General features: G+C 41.6%; 2 protein-coding genes, 1 long non-coding RNA gene and 1 other non-coding gene across 8 annotated transcripts in view; 3 read left to right on the plus strand and 1 right to left on the minus strand.

Annotated features, from left to right (window-relative positions):
• The window catches only part of LOC123510286 (N-acetylated-alpha-linked acidic dipeptidase 2-like), a 15,141-nt gene extending 3,281 nt beyond the window's left edge, over positions 1–11,860 (plus strand). For both annotated transcript variants that reach the window (XM_045265285.1, XM_045265286.1), the window contains exons 4-18: positions 116–272; positions 1,029–1,149; positions 1,662–1,807; positions 2,915–3,104; positions 3,656–3,746; positions 3,895–4,070; positions 5,096–5,215; positions 5,468–5,548; positions 5,957–6,087; positions 6,508–6,587; positions 6,914–7,004; positions 7,683–7,935; positions 9,127–9,211; positions 9,717–9,809; positions 10,523–11,860. In XM_045265285.1, coding sequence (XP_045121220.1) covers positions 116–272; positions 1,029–1,149; positions 1,662–1,807; positions 2,915–3,104; positions 3,656–3,746; positions 3,895–4,070; positions 5,096–5,215; positions 5,468–5,548; positions 5,957–6,087; positions 6,508–6,587; positions 6,914–7,004; positions 7,683–7,935; positions 9,127–9,211; positions 9,717–9,809; positions 10,523–10,724 — 2,017 coding nt within the window. In that variant the 3' untranslated portion in view covers positions 10,725–11,860. The remainder of the gene's footprint in view (positions 1–115; positions 273–1,028; positions 1,150–1,661; positions 1,808–2,914; positions 3,105–3,655; positions 3,747–3,894; positions 4,071–5,095; positions 5,216–5,467; positions 5,549–5,956; positions 6,088–6,507; positions 6,588–6,913; positions 7,005–7,682; positions 7,936–9,126; positions 9,212–9,716; positions 9,810–10,522) is intronic.
• LOC123510293 overlaps positions 1–16,962 on the minus strand; it is a 23,489-nt gene extending 6,527 nt beyond the window's left edge. Inside the window, exons 1-3 of one of the 4 annotated variants that reach the window (XR_006676467.1) lie at positions 16,873–16,962; positions 9,107–9,185; positions 138–269 (exon numbers count right to left, since the gene is read on the minus strand). This is a non-coding gene — a long non-coding RNA (uncharacterized LOC123510293). Of the gene's footprint in view, positions 1–137; positions 270–9,106; positions 9,186–11,021; positions 11,158–16,207; positions 16,769–16,862 lie in introns of those variants that run through there. The other 3 variants (XR_006676465.1, XR_006676466.1, XR_006676464.1) reach the window with 3 other exon arrangements.
• Positions 13,416–19,897, plus strand: LOC123510290. Its single transcript, XM_045265292.1, has 2 exons — positions 13,416–13,565; positions 17,823–19,897. The coding sequence occupies exon 2, from the start codon at positions 17,855–17,857 to the stop codon at positions 18,524–18,526; it is 672 nt and encodes a 223-aa protein (XP_045121227.1). The 5' UTR covers positions 13,416–13,565; positions 17,823–17,854; the 3' UTR covers positions 18,527–19,897.
• On the plus strand, positions 17,369–17,442 carry Trnan-guu. Its single transcript has one exon. It is a non-coding gene; the product is annotated as a tRNA-Asn (tRNA).
• Positions 19,898–20,000: the final 103 nt, after the last annotated feature.

Below are 20,000 nucleotides of genomic sequence, written 5' to 3' on the forward strand. Positions count from 1 at the left end.
AGCTACTACTACTACTACTACAACAACTACTACTACTATTACTTTAGGTTGAATTAGCTTTAATCTACTACTGCTGCTACTACTACTACTACTACTACTACTACTACTACTACAGGGAACTCACAGCGAAGCCTCACCTGGCGGGCAGCGAGCAAGACGACTATCTAGCGGAGATGATTCGGAAGCGTTTCGAAGCAGCAGGATTCGACTCAGCTGATCTTGTTCCTTACAACGTCCTACTTTCCTACCCCAATCCTTCCAATCCGAACCTGGTGAGTAGGATAAAGTGATTAGGTGTGTGTGTGTGTGTGTGTGTGTGTGTGTGTGTGTGTGTGTGTGTGTGTGTGTGTGTGTGTGTGTGTGTGTGTGTGTAAATTATGTCGAAACACGCTTTACTGTAAGTTGTTAACAGGAGGAGGAGGAGGAGGAGGAGGAGGAGGAGGAGGAGGAGGAGTGTAGAATTCTATAGCTTTCTTGTAGAGTGTAGAAACGTGGCTATGAATAAATAAATAGTAGTAGTTGTTGTTGTTACAGTAGTAGTAGTAGTAGTAGTAGTAGTGTAGTAGTAGTAGTAGTAGTAGTAGTAGTAGTAGTAGTAGTAGTAGTAGTTGTTGTAGTAGTAGTAGTAGTAGTAGTAGTTGTTGTTGTTGTTGTTAGTGTAGTAGTAGTAGTAGTAGTAGTAGTAGTAGTAGTAGTAGTAGTAGTGTTGTTGTTGTTGTTACTGTAGTAGTAGTAGTAGTAGTAGTTGTTACTGTAGTAGTAGTAGTAGTAGTAGTAGTAGTAGTAGTAGTAGTAGTAGTAGTAGGAGTAGGAGGAGGAGGAGGAGGAGGAGGAGGAGGAGGAGGAGTGTGTGTGTGTGTGTGTGTGTGTGTGTGTGTGTGTGTGTGTGTGTGTGTGTGTGTGTGTGTGTGTGTGTGTGTGTGTGTGTGTGAGTGAGTGAGTATGTTTATGACTGATAAGAACCTACTAAACTTTAATCTTCTCCCCCTCTCTCTCTCTCTCTCTCTCTCTCTCTCTCTCTGTCTCAGATCACCCTGGAAGAGGCGGGCGGGGGCATTATCTTCACCAGCAAGTACAAGGAAGAGCCTCTGGAGAAGGACGATGCTGACCCTAACTTCATCCACGCATTCAACGCCTACTCTCCGGCAGGTAAGGCTCCCTCTCTCTCTCTCTCTCTCTCTCTCTCTCTCTCTCTCTCTCTCTCTCTCAAACACGAGGAATATAAAAAAGTGAGAAAAGGAGAAGAGAAAGAATTAAGAAGAGAAAAAAATAAAGAAAAGAAAATTCAAACTAATGACGGGGAGAGAGAGAGAGAGAGAGAGAGAGAGAGAGAGAGAGAGAGAGAGAGAGAGAGAGAGAGAGAGAGAGAGAGAGAGAGAGAGATTAAATCAAGTACAAAATAAAGCCAGTGAGGGAAGCTGATTTTGCGCTCTCTCTCTCTCTCTCTCTCTCTCTCTCATTTCTTCATTCATCTCCTTTCTTTCTCTTTTGGTTCCTTTTCTCTGTGATTTCTGTTTGATCTCCTTTTCTTCTCCGGCAGATAAGGCTTGTTTATTCTTTCTCTCTCTTTATTTCTTCATCCATCTCCCTTCTTTCTCTTTTAGTTTCTTTTTCTCTCTCTTTTCTGTTTGTTTTCTCTCTCACCGTTGGTTTCTCTGCAGGTGACGTACAGACGGACATGGGTACTGGGTTGGTCTACGTTAACTACGGACGGGAGGAGGACTTCGAAAAACTGGCGGAGCTGGGCGTGTCCGTGAAAGGCGCCATCCTTATCGCACGCTACGGGAAAATCTTCAGAGGCAACAAGGTGAGGTGCCCGCAGCTCACCGTCACGCCCCGGGGAAGGACTGAAGGGGTCTCTTTAACTGAACTAACCTAACCTAACCTTAACCTAACCTAACCCCAACTTAACCTAACTTAGCCCAAACCAACTTAACCTAACGTAATCTAACCTTAACTTAACCCAACTGACCTAACCTAACCTTAACTTAATCCAAGGCAACTTAACCTAATCTAACCCCAACTTAACCTAACTTAGCCCAATCCAACCCAACCTAATTTTCTTTAACCCCTTCAGTACCAGGACGCGTTTTCTATTTGGTGATTTTATACAACTTCAGAAGCTTATGTTGGGGATTAAAAGAGTAAAGATTGTGGCCATTAATTTTCTGATCTCCGTAGACCCTTCCTAATGTCAATAAAATGGTCTAATCGTACACAAATCTCAAGGTAAAAATGTGCTCCAGTAATGAAGGGGTTAAAATAATGAAGACTGTGACCATAAATCTTCTGACCTCCATAGACCCTTCCTAACCTAACGTCAATAAAATGGTCTAACTGTACAGAAATCTCAAGGTAAAAATGTGCTCCAGTAATGAAGGGGTTAACAATCCTTCATAATATTCCTAAACTTTCTTCCCAATCCTTCAAAACACCCAAAATTTCTTAAATCCTTCAAAACACACCTGTAAGCCCCTTTAATACTTTCATAAACACCTAAACACTCTTCCCAAAACATTCGAAACATTAATTCTTTTTGTGTAAGTATAAAACATTCCTCTTTACTCCTTTTTACTTTGAATTCTAGGCACGATTAGACAATTTTACTGATATTAGGAAGGGTCTATAGAGGTCAAAAGATTAACGGGCACAGTCTTCACTATTTCAACCCTCACGCAAGTTTCTGAAGCTGTTTAAAATCACCAAATAGTAAGCAGAATATGAAAAAAAAAAAAAAAAAAAAAAACCGCGTCATTTTCACCTTGAGATTTGTGTACGATTAGACTATTTTATTTATACTAGGAAGTGTCTATGGAGGTCAGAAGATTAATGGCCACAGTCTTCACTTTTCTAATCCCCCCATGAGTTTCTGAATACCACCTTATCCACTACGCCACCACCTCCCATTCTGCAGCTGTTACACGCACAGCAGCGAGGAGCAAAGGGCCTCATCCTCTTCTCTGACCCAATGGACGTGGCTCTCAATGGCACAACACCTCAGGACGTGTACCCAAACTCCTGGTGGCTCCCGGGCTCAGGCATGCAACGAGGCAGTACCTTCATGGGAGACGGCGACCCCCTCACACCTGGCTGGCCCTCCACAGGTAAGGAATTCACGTTAGGGCGATAATGATAGAACCTTTAAAATTTGGTTCCCTTTTCGTCGTAGCGTGAACAGCTTAAAAATTAAATAAAGGAAATGAAGTGTTTAAAGGTTATACGTCTTAAATAACAAAGAATAAAGATAAATACGTTTTTTTTTTCTATTATTATTATTTATTTAGGTTAAGTTTTGCTAGGTAATGTTTAAAGAGAGGCAGGATTTTAAAGGTTCTACGTCTTAAATGACAAAAATAAGAAGAAATAAGGATAAATTGATACGTGTTTGCTATTTTTATCGTTGTTATTTTTATCTATTTATCTAGGGGAAGTTTTGCCGGAGAATGTTTAAAGGGAAGCAAAATTTTAATGGTTAACATCTGAGCCTTTTTATTTATTTTTTTTTACGTCTATTTGTTTATATAAAGTTTTCTTAGTTCTTCTTATTGTTTTTTACGTCTAATTTGTTCATACTTTCTTTTTCTTAATCTTTTTCCTATTGTTTTTTTTTTTTTTTTTTTGGCATTCATTAGTAACGCGTTGTCTTCACCCTCAGAGCACGCCTATAGACTCAAGGAAGAGGAGGCCGAGTTACCCACAATTCCCTGTCAACCAATTGGCTACGATGACGCTAAACTTATCCTCGAGTGAGTGTTGACATTATCTTTTTTTTTTTTTTTTAGTTTTTATTTATTTTATGTGAGAGAGAGAGAGAGAGAGAGAGAGAGAGAGAGAGAGAGAGAGAGAGAGAATCCTACCACTACTACCACCAGTAAACACTATAACATTATACAGGAAGATGGGTGGAACAACGGCGCCTGAGGGGTGGCGTGGCGGTCTGCAAGGCGTGGCGTACAACCTCGGCCCTCAGCTGATTGGTGACTACAAGCTGCGTCTCACCACTCACAACTACATCAAGCAACAGAGATCCTACAATGTTATAGGAACCGTGAAAGGCAACGTGGAGCCTGGTGAGTGATTGGTGGAGATTGGATGAGGATTGGTGAAGGATTGGTGAGGATTGGGTGAGGTTAATAGTGTTGTGTTTCTAGTATTAGTTGTAGTGTTGTTGGTTTTCCCTTGTTCTTTTTGGGTTTATTTTTACTTTTCTCTGTTTTTTCTTCTATTTTTTTTAAGGTAAGGTAAGGTTAGGTTAGGTAAGGTAAGGTTAGGTTAGGTAAGGTTAGGGTAGGATAAATTAAGTAAGGTTAGGTTAGGTTAGGTTAGATTTAGTGAGGGAAACATCAGCACCCTTTGATAAGACAAGCTTTCAGTGTAACGTGACTTCATTACTGTAAGTTGACCTAATTTCCTCTAATTAGTGAACCTCGACTGAGTGATGGGAAAGACACCAAGACGATACATTTTGACAAAGTTTCCTGAATACTGTTTTTCGTATCCTATCAATCTACCTATCTGCGTGTCATCTGCAAATTTACTAATATCACAACTAATTCCACAACCCATGAAGCTCGACTGAGATACCTTGAAGGATGATATATTTTGACAAAGTGTCCTGAATATTCCTTTTCGTATCCTACTTAAGATCTGTCACGTAGCTAAAAGTCTGGAATTTTAAGTTGCTAGAGTCCTAAATGTTGTGTTGCTAGTCCTGTATATTGTGTTACTAGTCTTGAATGATGTGTTGCTATAGTCTTGAATGTTTGTGTTGCTAGTCCTATATCTTGTGTTGCTAGAGTCCTATATGTTGTGTTGCTACAGTCTTATATCTTGTGTTACTAGTCCTGTATGTTGTGTTGCTAGTCTTGTGTGTTGTGTTGCTAGTCTTGTGTGTTATGTTGTTAATCCCGTATGTTGTGTTGCTAATCCTATGTGCTGTGTGTCCTATCTGTATGTTGCTAAGCAGTGTTGTACCTTGTGTTCTTAGCAGTTCTGTATGTTCTATTGCTCGCGGTCCTGTATTTGTGTTGCAGAGTTGTGTTGCGAGCAGTTCTGCATGTGTTGTTCGCAGTGTTGAATATTGCATCTCCTCCAGATCGCTACGTGCTGATCGGGAACCATCGTGACGCGTGGGGTTACGGCGCGTCAGACCCCTCCAGCGGCACTGCGCAGCTCATCGAGACGGCTAGAGTGGTGGGCTCCCTGCTGGCTCAAGGTCACGATAACAGGCTCTCTCTCTCTCTCTCTCTCTCTCTCTCTCTCTCTGTTGTTTACAATACGAAAGCACATTTTATTCATTGCAATTAATTCTTTTATGTTCCTTTACTGTTGTTTAAATCTCTCTCTCTCTCTCTCTCTTAGTTTGCGATATGAAAGCACATTTTTTCACTGCCATTATTGTTTTAGTTCCTCTTAACGTTATTTTACTGTTGTTTAAAGGTCTCTCTCTCTCTCTCTCTCTCTGCAGGGTGGAGGCCGCGTCGCACCCTCGTGTTCTGCTCGTGGGGTGCTGAGGAATACGCTCTCATAGGCTCAACGGAGTGGGTGGTGTGTGTGTGTGTGTGTGTGTGTGTGTGTGTGTGTGTGTGTGTGTGTGTGTGTGCGCTGAGTGGGTAGTAAGAATGAGTCATTTACTGCAACTCTTCCTTCTCACATCAACGTTATATTGTTTCCTTCTCTTCCTCTTCCTTCATACAACTTGCCTTCATTTCCTTTACAGCAACACGTCACACCGTTCCCTTCTATTCTCTTCCTTCACAGCAACACCCCACCTCCTTCCCCTTCCTCTTCCTTCACTTCTATCACAGCAACACCCCATACCTCTCTTTCCTCTTCCTTCACTCCTTCAAAGCAACACCCTACACCCTTCTCTTCCTTCACACTAACCAGCCTTCCCGTCCATCACGCTTCACATTACCACCACCACCACCACCGCCACTAACGCCCTCCCTCCCACAGGAGCACGTCACCAAGCTGCAGCAGCGGGCCGTGGTCTATATCAACGCAGACACTTGCACCAGCGGCACTGCTTTTAATCCCAAGGGCAGCCCGCTCACCTGGCAGACCATCACCAGGCTGACGAAGATGGTGAGTCAGAGGCCAGTATTCAGAAACACTTTGCTCTCTCATCACGACTGTTTTCCAAGGCCACAGGGATGACTAGCGGGGTTTTCAAGAGTGTTTCTCCGATTACTAATGTAGAAATCTTGTCACTCTGCCTCTAGAACCGTGAAAATACTTTAAAACTCGTATAAATTTGAATGAAGCCTTTTGAAATAGTTGAGGAGAGAGAGAGAGAGAGAGAGAGAGAGATAAACTAAGACTTACTATAAACCATGAAACTGAGGCAAGGAGAGCAAAGAGAAAACAGTAATATAGAACTAAGGGGAATAATAATATGACAGAGCAACGAAGGGAGGGCGTCACTGGAGATACACCAAACAAAACACACTGGAAGGCACTTGAGTTCCAACCTGCACGCTTTTTACCCATCCTCTCCCCTCACAGATACCCGCAGTGAGGCAAGAGGGAAGTCTGTACCAGGAGTGGGCCGAGTACCACAGATATTGGAACCGTACGGAACCTAAGTGAGTAATGGAGGAGGAGGAGAAGGAGGAGGAGGAGGAGAGAAACGAAGATAACGAGGAGAAGGAGGAGGAGAAGGAAGAAGATAAGGAGGAGGAGGAAAAGGAGATAAAAAGGATATGAGGAGGGGAGGAGAAAAAGGTGAAGGAAGGAGAGGAGGAGGAGGAGGAGGAGGAGGAGGAGGAGGAAAAAAAAAAGAAGATAAGGAGGAGAAAGAGGAGGATGGCAAAAATAATAGAAATGAACGAATGAAACTGCCTTACATTATTACTATTATTATTATTATTTTTATTATTATCATTGTTCTCCTCGTCTTCACCTTCGTCAGGATAACAACTCTAGGCTCGGGCAGTGACCACGCGGCCTTCACCTTCTACGCCGGCATTCCTTCACTCAGGGTCTCCTTCACACCTGACAAAGTAAGGAATGACCACTATCCATTCTCCACACCTGACTATCCATTCTACACACCTGACTATCCATTCTCCACACCTGCAAAGTAAGCACTGACCTCTATCCATTATTGTCCTTACTAATCCTATTTTTATCCACTCTTATCCTGACTACCTCCCTTTACTACTTCTTATTCTATACAGCACTTCGATCCATCATTATCCAAAGCCGCTTCATTAATGCTGCCCCATCCACCATTATCCTAAGCCACTTCACTGATCTTTCATCCATTACCCTAAGCCTGCCCTTATCCTTCATCCATCCTTCATTATCCTAAGCCACTCCTTATCCACCATTATCCCAAGCCATCTTTTATCCAATTAGTGTAAGCCATCCCTTATCCACAGCCACCTCTTATCCACCATTATCCTAAGCCACTACCTATCCATCATTATCCTAAGCCCCCCTTTATCCAATTATCCTAAGCCACCCTTTATCAACCATTTATTGTCCAAAGCCAGCCCTTTATCCAGTTATCCAAAGCCACCCCTTTATTCAATTATCCTAAATCATCCCTTATCCAATTATCTTAAGCCACTCATCCACCATTATCCTAAGCCACTCCTTATCCATCCCTATCCAAAGCCAACCCTTTATCCGACTCCCCTTATCCAATTATCCTAAGGCAGCCATTATCCTTGCAGCGTAAACATGACATCTCTTTCCCCTACTACCACACTGGCTACGAGACATTCTACATGCTGGATAAGATTGTGGACCCAGGATTCAGGATTACCCAAGGATGCAGCAGGATAGCCACGCTCCTCCTACGGTATTTCGCTGACGCCCTTCTCCTGCCCTTCCACCTCCCGCAGCTCCCCGAAACCATGAAGAACAGCCTGGAGGAGGTGAAGAAGGCGAACCACGATACCCTTGTTGCCATTTATCCAAAGTTCCGTGAGTTGTTTGTGGGTTTTGTGGTGTTTTTTTGATGTTATTTTAATCTTAGTTTTTTTTCTTGTTTTATTTTTTTTATTTTTATTATACCTGGTTATTTCTGCTCAAGTCTCGTGAGTTTTTGGTTTAGTGGTGTGTTTGTTTACTAAAATAGGATAGTGGCCATTAATCCTCTGCCCTTCATAGACTCTTCGTAATGTCAATAAAATGGTCTAACTGTACACAAATCTCAAGGTATAAATGTGTCCCAGTACTGAAAGGCTTAAAATAGTGCAGACTGAGGCCATTAAACTTCTGACCTTCATAGACCCTTCGTAATGTCAATAAAATGGTCTAAACGTACAGAAATCTCAAGGTAAAAATGTGTTCCAGTACTGAAAGGCTTAAAATAGTGCAGACTGAGGCCATTAAACTTCTGACCTTCATAGACCCTTCGTAATGTCAATAAAATGGTCTAAACGTACACAAATCTCAAGGTAAAAATGTGTCCCAGTACTGAAAGGCTTAAAATAGTGCAGACTGAGGCCATTAAACTTCTGACCTTTATAGACCCTTCGTAATGTCAATAAAATGGTCTAACTGTACACAAATCTCAGGGTAAAAATTTGTCCCAGTACTGAAAGGCTTAAAATAGTGCAGACTGAGGCCATTAAACTTCTGACCTTCATAGACCCTTCGTAATGTCAATAAAGTGGTCTAACCGTACAGAAATCTCAAGGTAAAAATGTGTCCCAGTACTGAAAGGCTTAAAATAGTGCAGACTGAGGCCATTAAACTTCTGACCTTCATAGACCCTTCGTAATGTCAATAAAATGGTCTAAACGTACAGAAATCTCAAGGTATAAATGTGTCCCAGTACTGAAAGGCTTAAAATAGTGCAGACTGAGGCCATTAAACTTCTGACCTTCATAGACCCTTCGTAATGTCAATAAAATGGTCTAAACGTACAGAAATCTCAAGGTATAAATGTGTCCCAGTACTGAAAGGCTTAAAATAGTGCAGACTGAGGCCATTAAACTTCTGACCTTCATAGACCCTTCGTAATGTCAATAAAATGGTCTAACTGTACACAAATCTCAAGGTAAAAATGTGTCCCAGTACTGAAGGGGTTTACGTGACACCTTCCTTTCAAACTCCCGCCTCTCCCTGCCCGCCTCCACATTCCACTAACCTCTCTCTGTGTATTTGTAGCCCTGCTGGAAGAAGCGCTGGATGACTTCAGGGACAAAGCTTATCAGTTCGACGCCACGCTGAAGGAGAGAGTGAAGGACATGGAGTAAGTTAGCGTGAGTGAGTGAGTGAGTGAGTGAGTGAATGAGCAAATGAGTGAGGGGAGTTATTTATTTCACATTTTCCATTTCTATTTATTTTTTGAGTGAGTGAGTGAGTGAGTGAGTGAGTGAGTGAGACAGTGAGTGAGTGTTATTTATTTAATATTTTCTATTTCAATTATTTCCTCCTTCCTCTTTTCTCTTCAATTCTTCTTTTATTTCCTTTTCTTTTCTCCTCTCAACTAAATACTTATCTTCTATTCCCTTCACAACCCCCCCCCCCTCTCTCTCTCTCTCTCTGTTCTTCGCTTCTTAATCCCTCAAACTTGCTCCCCGTCTCTTCTTTTCCATATCAACTCGTCCACCCCTCACCCCGTCCCCTCTTCTCCCCTCAATCTCGTCCTTTTTCTCCCCCCACTTCGACCCCCCTTCTCTCCCCTCAATTCCTTCCCTTTTCCTTCCATTACTCATGCTCCTCTCCCCTCACTACCTCCCCTCTTCTACCCTCAGCCCCGTCACACTTCGAGCCGTCAATGACCAGCTGATGAAAATTGAACAGCTGTTTCTCTTACCTGCCGGCTTACCTGGAAGACCCGACACCAGGTAAGCTCTCTTAATTACAAAGCTATTTCACCTGTCACTTAGTCCCTTAGAGCTTCAAAACGTGTGTAGGAAAGCGAGTGTTTGCCTGTGTGTTTTCTCAGTGTGGTTATTAAAAGGTGGTGTTTTTTTGTGGTACTAGTGGAAGTGATGTTATTGTCATTTTAACCCCCCTTCAGTACCATGACGCGTTTCTATACAGCTTCAGAAACTCATGTGGGGGATTAAAATAGTGAGGACTGTGGCTATTTATCTTCTGACCTCCATAGACCCTTCCTAATGTCAATAAAATGGCCTAATCGTACACAAAACTCGCATTTCTATATTCATTCTAGTGACTATTTGGTGATTTTATACAGCTTCAGAAACTTACGTGAGGGATTAAAATAATGAGGACTGTGGCTATCTATCTTCTGACCTCCACAGACCCTTGCTAATGTCAATAAAATGGTCTAATCATACACAAATCTCAAGTTAAAAAATGTGTCCCAGTATTGAAGGGGTTACAGTGATAACTTGAGGGACAGTGGTAGAAGTTATTGTCATCTTAAAAAGCTTAGTGGTTTCAGTGACAGTTTGACGTACAATAGTGGAAGCTGTTATCATTATCTGCACGTTTTGGTATTTCCAGTGATAGTCTGACGAACAGAAGTGGAAGTTATTGTCATCTTTGTAAGCTTATCGTGTTTTGAAGTTAATCTAATCTTCCTTCGCAGACACACAGTTTTCGCGCCCAGCCAATTCAACAACTACGCCTCGGCTGGGTTCCCGGGGTTAGTGGACCTGCTGTACAAGATTGACACGCTGCAAGGGAAGGAGAGGGCCGACAGGGAGGAGGAGATTAGAAAACACATATCGCACCTCACTATTTTCATGCGCGCCGCTGAGAAATTTATAAAAGACGTTCATTTGATATAGACGCCCTGTGTGTGTGTGTGTGTGTGTGTGTGTGTGTGTGTGTGTGTGTGTGTGTGTGTGTGAAGTTTTCCTTCTTTTTTTTTCTCAAACGTTCCTAGAAGATCGACTTAAATAAAACAAAGGACTGACTGACTGTTTTGTAAGGGCGCGCACGCACACACACACGCACACACACACACACACACACACACACACACACACCGCCACAGTTAGGGCGGTGGGGTACACACTTTACATGCTACGCAGACTCCAATCACTGGGCACACCAACAGAGGAATTAAAAGAGGTATACCTAACCTTTATTCTGCCAAGACTTATGTACGCCTCACCAGCGTGGTCCTCCTGCCTCACCGCGACTCAGAGGCAGCAGCTCGAGAATGTACAAAAAAGGGCATGCAGAATCACCCTCGGCCCTGCTTACACTAACTACGCCCACGCACTGACCACTCTGAACCTTCCCAGACTGTCTAACAAACACCGAGAAGCACTGGTGAAACTGTGAAGAAGCCTGCTACGTCACCCGAGGCTCCACCACCTTCTCCCCCCTGCCACCCCTCGCCCTGCCCACTCCACCCCCACCATGGTACGAGCCATAAACCACTAAGATAGAATACTGGACATGAGACTCCCCCCCCCCACTATGTATATTTTCAGTTATGTATGTACTGCAACTCCTAATAAGCCGTATATTATTATTATTATTATAACACACACTTCTGTTATTTTCTGCAGTGTCAAACTCAAGGAAATAAAAACGATAAGGATAACCAATGTAAAAGAAACAAGTCCAATATTTTCCACTAGTCTGTAAAAATGTATGAAGATAATATTTTAGTGTTTACTGATAATGATGAAGATTTTATAAACACATGCTTTGTTAAATTCTACTGGTAATTCACTGACTGACTGACTGACTGACTGCCTGAGTGACTATATTGCATGACTTACACTGCCTTGATTGACTTCCTGGCTGGCTGGCTGGCTGGCTGACTGACTGGCTAACTGCATGACTCTCACTGCCTTGACTGACTTCCTGACTGACTGGCTGACTGTTCAATTTTTGGTGTACACATGTTTTTCTGCCTTGTTTAGTGACTGTCATGTATATTTTCTGAAATAAAAGATATAAGTGACTATAATATTGTTTAATGCTGTTCTGAGAGAGAGAGAGAGAGAGAGAGAGAGAGAGAGAGAGAGAGAGAGAGAGAGAGAGAGAGAGAGAGACTATAGGGACATACTCAGAAACATATCACCACCGCACCTTTACTATTTCAAAAGGCTCCAGTTTAAATAAGCCAAGTTTTTTCAAAGGGTGTTTTTGTGGTTCTAATGACAAATGAACAAGGTTACTACACACTGCACTGGACAAACACCCTCAGAAACCCGGCTTGGCATCTCTGTGACCTTGGAAAATAGTCGTGGTGAGAGCAAAACGTTTCAGAATACGTGTCTCAGATAGATAGATAGATTGCTCTCATTTATTTATTCATTTATTCAATTTACAGGGAGAAACATACTGAGAAACCCGGCTTGGCATCTCTGGCCTTGGAAAATGATCGTGGTAAGAGCAAAACGTTTCAGTACAAGAGCCACACACACACACACACACACACACACACTCCGGAAATCTTATCCTACTACGTGACCAGTGCATCGCTACTGGTACCAATCATGAAGTTCTGGCGTTGTTGCCGAGTCAGTATACAGTGTTGCCATAGTTGAGAGAGAGAGAGAGAGAGAGAGAGAGAGAGAGAGAGAGAGAGAGAGAGAGTTTTCCATTGTCATACTCAACAGAGGTTACCAATACTAAGGGAAGTCGTGAGATTTACTAAAATACTCCCAAAATTATCTCTGTAATACCGACACACACACACACACACACATTCTCTCTCTCTCTCTTAAACACACTGCGTTGGAGGTGTTGCCACTCTCTCTATATTTTCTCACCATTCAGCCTTCACATACCACCACCCAATTCCACTAAAACCATCCAATTCCACTCAAAAACCATCCAATTCCACTCAAAAACCATCCAATTCCACTCAAAAACCATCCAATTTCACTCAAAAACCATCCAATTCCACTAAAACCACCCAATTCCACTCAAAAACCATCCAATTCCACTCAAAAACCATCCAATTCCACTCAAAAACCATCCAATTCCACTCAAAAACCACCCAATTCCACTCAAAAACCATCCAATTCCACTAAAAAACCACCCAATTCCACTCAAAAACCACCCAATTCCACTCAAAAACCACCCAATTCCACTCAAAAACCATCCAATTCCACTAAAAAACCATCCAATTCCACTCAAAAAACATCCAATTCCACCCAAAACCACCTAAATTAAAAAAAAAAAAAAAAACAGTTTCAGAACCTTGTGTGGCGATTCAAATAGTGAAGACTGTGACCATTAAGCCTCTGACCTCCATAGACCTTTCCTAATGTCAATAAAAGCGTCTAGTCAACCCCCCCAAAAAAAAAGGTTAAAATCCCATCACAGTACTGAAGGAGTTAAAAACCAGTGTCACTTCAATACAAGCCTCTGAAAATGGTGGTGTGGTGCTCAGAAATATGCAGAATACAGGCCAGTTTGTCAAGGAAGCTTCAAACTAGAAAAGGATGGGTAGTCAGGAAAAGATGGAAGGATAGGAGTGGCATTCATTCCTGATTGTGTGTGTGTGTGTGTGTGTGTGTGTGTGTGTGTGTGTGTGTGTGTGTGTGTGTGTGCGCATGAGTGTATATAAGAAGCAAGTACGTCACAGGCCTCAGACCACTTACAGACGAGATTGAGGACACTGGGTAGGCAGTTCAGTAAGGGAGACACAAATTATTAATGTAAGTATTGGTTTTGTCTTTTATTGTGTATTCCTTTCTTATTCCCTGTGTGTGTGTGTGTGTGTGTGTGTGTGTGTGTGTGTGTGTGTGTGTGTGTGTGTGTGCATCACGTCTCATTCCTGTTTGCGTGGTGGGAGGGGGGAGGAGTGTCTTTCTCTGGGACTGTGACGCGCTTCCCCCTCAAAGTCGTAATGTGTCTATTGATGATAGATGACTTAATTGTTGTGGTAATGTATATAACAAGAGACGGGGAGGGGGGGGGGATCGTTTATCAATCGCATGGCAACTAACACATCCACAAGCCGGGCGCACAATGAGACGCAGGGCAGCGCAGAGCAAGGCAGACACAAGGCAGGGCAGGACAGAGCAACACAGGACAGCATAGGCGTGGTGCGCACATTGAGAAGCAGTGTGACATCCTATGCGGGTCTTTCGTCATGGCTGTTGCTCAAGATTACCTGAGAAACCTTAGTTCAGTCTGACTCAGATAATGAATTGGAGAATATTTTGTTATTATATGACATTTGCAGGGGAAAGCCTATGATCTCAGTCTATATTTATGCTACTCGTACTTCAATGCATGCTACCATACAACAATATACTCACCATCTTTGAATTGTAGAGTGGATGCAATGTTAGCCCATATCTCGTCTTTCAATGACTCTTTCATGTAATCAGGTTGGGTTGTATCGTAATGGACTTAAGTGTTGGCGGACAGCCTCACTAAGTTCCTCAGTGGACGACATCGTGTGGATACTTAGTACGTGACTTCCTGCGCCGCACGTGTGGACAAAACTGCGCTTCAAAGATTGCGTGACGCAGGCAGAAACAATTAAGTCTGCATCTGCACTGTGCTGCCCTGCGTGACAATGTGCGCGCTTACATTTTAAAATAGTGAGATGCAGTTCACTGCCCTGCTCTGTGCTGCCTGGCCTGTGTCACCTGCGTCTCAATGTGCGTCCTGCCTTGTGATATGTTTATGGTCGACACTTATTGACAGACAGACAGACAGACAGACAGACAGACAAGGATAGAGCAGGTGGTATTAAAAAAACACTTGACTCTCTCACCACGACTATTTTCTAAGGCCACAGAGATGACTGGTTGGGTTCTGAAGAGAATACTTCCTTTTAATAACGCAGAAACCACGTTAATTTGTCACTACAACTATATAAAAAAAAAAACCTCGAAAACAAGTGCCCCTTTAACAAGAATAGTTACCATGGATACACGGCCACCAATAACCCAATACAATAATAACCCTAAATCACGTTAATTTGTCACTGTAACCCCAAAAAAAACCCTGAAAGCATGTGTACCTTTAAGTTGACCCTTTACAAATAGTGGAAGGGCGTCGTGGAAGTGTTAGAATAATAGTTACCATGGCCACCAGTACAACCCTCACTGTGGTCTGTAGTAAGAAACCATAGCACTGCAATTCTTATATGAAACGATCGAATATCATGAAACATTCCTAGTCACTGAACCATCCCAGGCCATTGCGATTACGTTTTCTTAAGTCCCCCATTAAATAAAGTAGTTTTCTATGTTACACCAACTTATTTTTCTCTTTTCTACGTTTAGTTTTCACTCCCTATGCTTTTCCACTGTCTTAATCTCCTAACTATGTATTATTGAAGCCGCCGTAGCGCAGATGTTGTCCTCAGTGAAGTGTTTCTTATTTAATGTGTCTCGCTTCAAAAGAAAACGGTCCCCTTCATTTTCTTTTGAAGGGCGACGTAACAAAATATTTTCTTCTATATCATATTTTTTTTTTGTAGTACAGTAACAGCAGCAGCAATAACGACTGCTGCTGGTGCAGCAGCAGCAACAACAACAACAACAACAACAACAACAACAACAACAACAACAACTACTACTACTACTACTACTACTACTACTACTACTACTACTACTACTACTACTAGTACTACTACTACTACTTAAGATGTCCGGAATTTCAGCTTCCATCAATAACTTAATCAACAGCAGGAGTGATGGAGGAGGAGGACAAGAAAGAGAAGCGTGGAAGTTATCAGTAGATGCTACGCCAACACTGCACACACACACACACACACACACACACACACACACACACACACACACACACACACACACACACACACACAAAATGATGATATTGCTGCTGCTGCTGTTGCTGGTAGTACTACTATTACACGTCTCCCACACTTCCCATTCCCTATTTCTTCCTCCTATTACTACACTTTATGCATTTCAGTTGGGAAACAGCAGGAAATGCCTGGGAAACACTGAGAAATGAAGGAACAGTTGGCCAGTTGACATGGGGAGGGAGGGGGGCTGGATCTGGGTCCAGGTCATGGCGGTCTGAATGGGGATATACATAACTATCGCCTTCTTTAACACAGTAATAGGCTAGTCATCTATTTTGGTGGTTGATTCTGGCTTTGCTTCACTGTCTGGGTCTGGCAACACAGGGGGAGTGCAGGCAAACATTGGTGGACTGAACGGGGGGAAGGCAGGGCTGAGGTGCCACTGTGGTCCAATATTTACGTACGTAATTAATTTTAAAAATCGCCACAAAAAAGCATCCAGACTGAAATGAACTACATTTTTAGACGCGATAAATACTTTAACTAATAACTAAAATACAATATCCTTACCGGGTGGTTTGTTTACATAGCGCCGTCCAATGAGCGGTCTGTGTCAGAATAAGGGCGCCAAAACACATCATAATGTCGAGATGGAAAGCACAGCCGAACCACATCATATTATATTTTATGAATACGAAAAATATTTGCTTTCCAGCCAAATAAAGAAAATGTGGATTCCTTGTCGTATAAAGATTTTTGTTTTCTATTTTGTTACCGTTAAAAATTTTAAATTTGAAAATACGAAGTTAGACAAAATTTTATGGAATATTATTACTTGAGCCATGTTTTTCATATTTTTTTAAGTGTCATATCAAACACCAAAACAATCCTAGGCGTGCTAATTAAAAAAAAAGTTGGAATTATAGAATGCCGAAAGTGTTATTTAAACGAGAAACAAAAAACACAGCTAGACACGATCTTATTACAATTACAAATTGATTTACATTCCGATCAATGAACAAAATACAGAAACAATACAAACTCCAATAATAAAAGAGAAAATCGCGATTTAGAACCGAAGTAGTTTTTTTTTGCACCTTTTCTCACCACCTCCACCACCCCTCCCATCCCTCCTACACCCCTCTCCACCGAGACCTTCTCCACCTACTCCAACACAGCGAGCCCTTAAAACACCTGCAAATATTGCAAAACACTTGAAAAACACCCTAATTCACTTGGCTGTAGGGTGACGGGACGGGGCTGGCGGGCAGCGGGGAGATGTGGTTGGCGGGGCGGGCTGCCTTGGTGTGTGTGTGTGTGTGTGTGTGTGTGCGCAGACTGCCTCGCCGTGTATGTGTATGGCGCAGTAACCACGCCCTCTGTTACCCTTTAACCTCTTCAGTACCATGACGCGTTTCCATATTCATTCTGGTGACTTTTTATAGCTTCAGAAACTTATGTGGGGGATTAAAACAGTGAAGACTGAGGCCATTAATCTTCTGACCTCCATAGACCCTTCCTCATGTTAATAAAATGGTCTAATCATTCACAAATCTGAAGGTAAAAATGTGTCCCAGTATTGAAGGGGTTAAAGTGTGGGTGAGGTTTCTGCAACACTTTTAATAAGCAATTTTTCTACTACTACTGCTACTACTACTACTATTACTACACCACCAGTGACAGCGTGGCTAACCCGTGGCCTCTCACTGCGCTGGGCCAAAATCGTCTCTAGCCTCCGTGGCACAATCGGTTAGCGCGTTCGGCTGTTAACCGAAAGGTTGGTGGTTCGAGCCCACCCGGGGGCGGTATTTTATTTTTATATTTTTATTCTTTTATTGATTTGCTGTTATACATTTACTTGTCTATTTACTTTATTTTTTGTAATTAGAGAGACAGGGGGAGTGAGGAAGAAAGAAAGGCAGACTGGAAAAGAATAAGGGAGAAGTAAGGAGGGGACAATAGGAAGTAGTAGTAGTAGTAGTAGTAGTAGTAGTAGTAGTAGTAGTAGTAGTAGTAGTAGTAGTAGTAGTAGTAGTAGTTAGCTATGCAGAAACCTCCTCCATCAGTCAATAGGACCGTCAAGTCACCAATGTACTGGAGGGAGGGAGGGAGGGAGGGAGGGACGGTGTTGAAATGTTTTGTTGTGTTTTTTTCCTATTTAACCCTTTGTCTTTCCTGCCAACAGACACAAAGGATCGTCCTGCATGCCCAACTGAGATGCGGAGAGGAGGCCCCTACAAAAATAAAGGAGGAGCAGGATCTAGTTGGGGAGCAGGATCTAGTTGGGGAGCAGGATCTAGTTGGGGAACAGGATCTAATGATGCAACAGCAGGTAGTGGACGTGGATTATACGACCAGAGAAAGTATGAAAAGTACCAAGAGTCACACTCATCTAAGTATTACAAGCACGATCCAGACAAACCTTACAACCACGTACTAAACACGACAGGATGTAAAGCATTTTCGATAAGAAAATCAGGCGACAAAACACCCCATGCACGAGTTCCGGGATTCCCAGGGCAGACAAAAGTAGTGGTGGAGAATGCGGGGTTCCAGGAAACAGGCCGGAACCAGGAATGGAATAAGGGTCACGGCCACGCTATGCTCACTGGCAGGAAAGACAACAACCGCTGCGAGCCCCACCACATGGATGGGATGGTGAGAAAGGTTGTGACGCAGGTAGGAGACAAAACAAAGACGAATTATCACGACAGACATGGAAATTGTTACTCAAAGGTTAGCAGTTCCCAGAGTGCCGGTGTAGTATCCGGACTCTCATCCAACACACACCAGTTTCCACCGGTCACGTATGAAAAAAGACAAAGTCACGTGAAGGGCTGGCACTTTGTTCATTTCTGCCAAGGAGGGCCACCATTGACTGACGACTAACGATCATTAACATGGAACCACTGGGCATTTATTGGCCCAGTACTGGGTGTCCATGCAGACAACTCAACATTGTCACCATACCTGCCAAACCCGCCTCTTACAGAAATGCATTAAACCATCTGATAACAAACAAAACAGGCTTACCACATAAATGCATTTCCCAGATTTTAAAATGACACAACACGATCAACCAGTTTTATAATAAACAGCAGAAGAATACAGATAATGAAAGCATATTATACAAACATTTGAAATTAACAGATAAAATGAAAATTGCAGAATCTTTTAATGATTATTACACAAATGTTGGAATAAATATGGAAGAAAACTTACCACCAGCCGCAACAGACCCTCCCTCTTTTTTGACAGGAGGCTATCCAAACTCAATTGCAATCCCAGTAATCTTTCCACAAGACGTCATTCGAGTCATTAACTCATTAAAAACAAAGAGGAAGTGTACATAACTATCTGTCCATACTTGTAAGACAAATAGTCAGTATTTAGCTCAACCTTTTGCCTTATTATTCAATCAATCTATTAGAAGTGGTAAATTTCCACAATTATTGAAGCATGCCACTGTAATTCCCATACATGCAAAAAGGACCTACAACTGAATTGAGTAATTATCGTCCAATATCTTTATCACTTCTAATGTTATTACTTATATATTAATATTAGTAGTAGTAATATCATTATTATTATTATCATTATTATCATTACTATGACTGTTATGATTGCTATTATTTTACTATTATTAAAATTTTTATCATTTTTGTTATTATTATTATTATTATTATTATTATTATTATTATTATTATTATCATTATTAGCATTATTATTATTATCATCATTATTACTATTATTATTATTTTATACTTATCATTTTAATGTTATCGATATTATAAATATTATTTGTATCTCTTATCAGAACAATTAACATCCGTCTATCCTGTCTTTAACAACAAATAAATACTAATTTTTTTTTCCATAAATATATTATCATCAGGGGCTACAAAACACATTTATGTTTATTTTCTATAATCAGGGACCTTCATGTTATGCACATAAAGCATGTATATAATGGTATTAAGTGCTAAAATATAAAATTATGTTAACTTCCTATTTTAGGGGTTTTGCATGTTATATATATATATATATATATATATATATATATATATATATATATATATATATATATATATATATATATATATATAATGTATAAGTTAAGGAGACAAAATAACGTAACGTAAAGTTGTTGCTTGAAAAGGCTACACCTTTAAATGAGCTGCCTTGGAAAATAAAGATTGTATAATTAGTAATCATGTATTTCATGTTAGTAAGGCATAATAAAATGTTCAAATGTTCATATGTTCTAGTGTTGGCTCATTATACATCCTTACCGGCCTGCACCACCCAGTGCCAGTGATGGACTTGTGTCAAAGGCGTCACGGGCCAGTGCCTGTAGTGTGTT

This window comes from Portunus trituberculatus, chromosome 28 (assembly GCF_017591435.1).
Source record: "Portunus trituberculatus isolate SZX2019 chromosome 28, ASM1759143v1, whole genome shotgun sequence".
Taxonomy (NCBI): Eukaryota; Metazoa; Arthropoda; class Malacostraca; order Decapoda; family Portunidae; genus Portunus; species Portunus trituberculatus.

Bases quoted from the DNA above. Each gene is read 5' to 3' on its own strand.
- LOC123510290 (XM_045265292.1), top strand. From the start codon at position 17,855: ATGCGGAGAGGAGGCCCCTACAAAAATAAAGGAGGAGCAGGATCTAGT.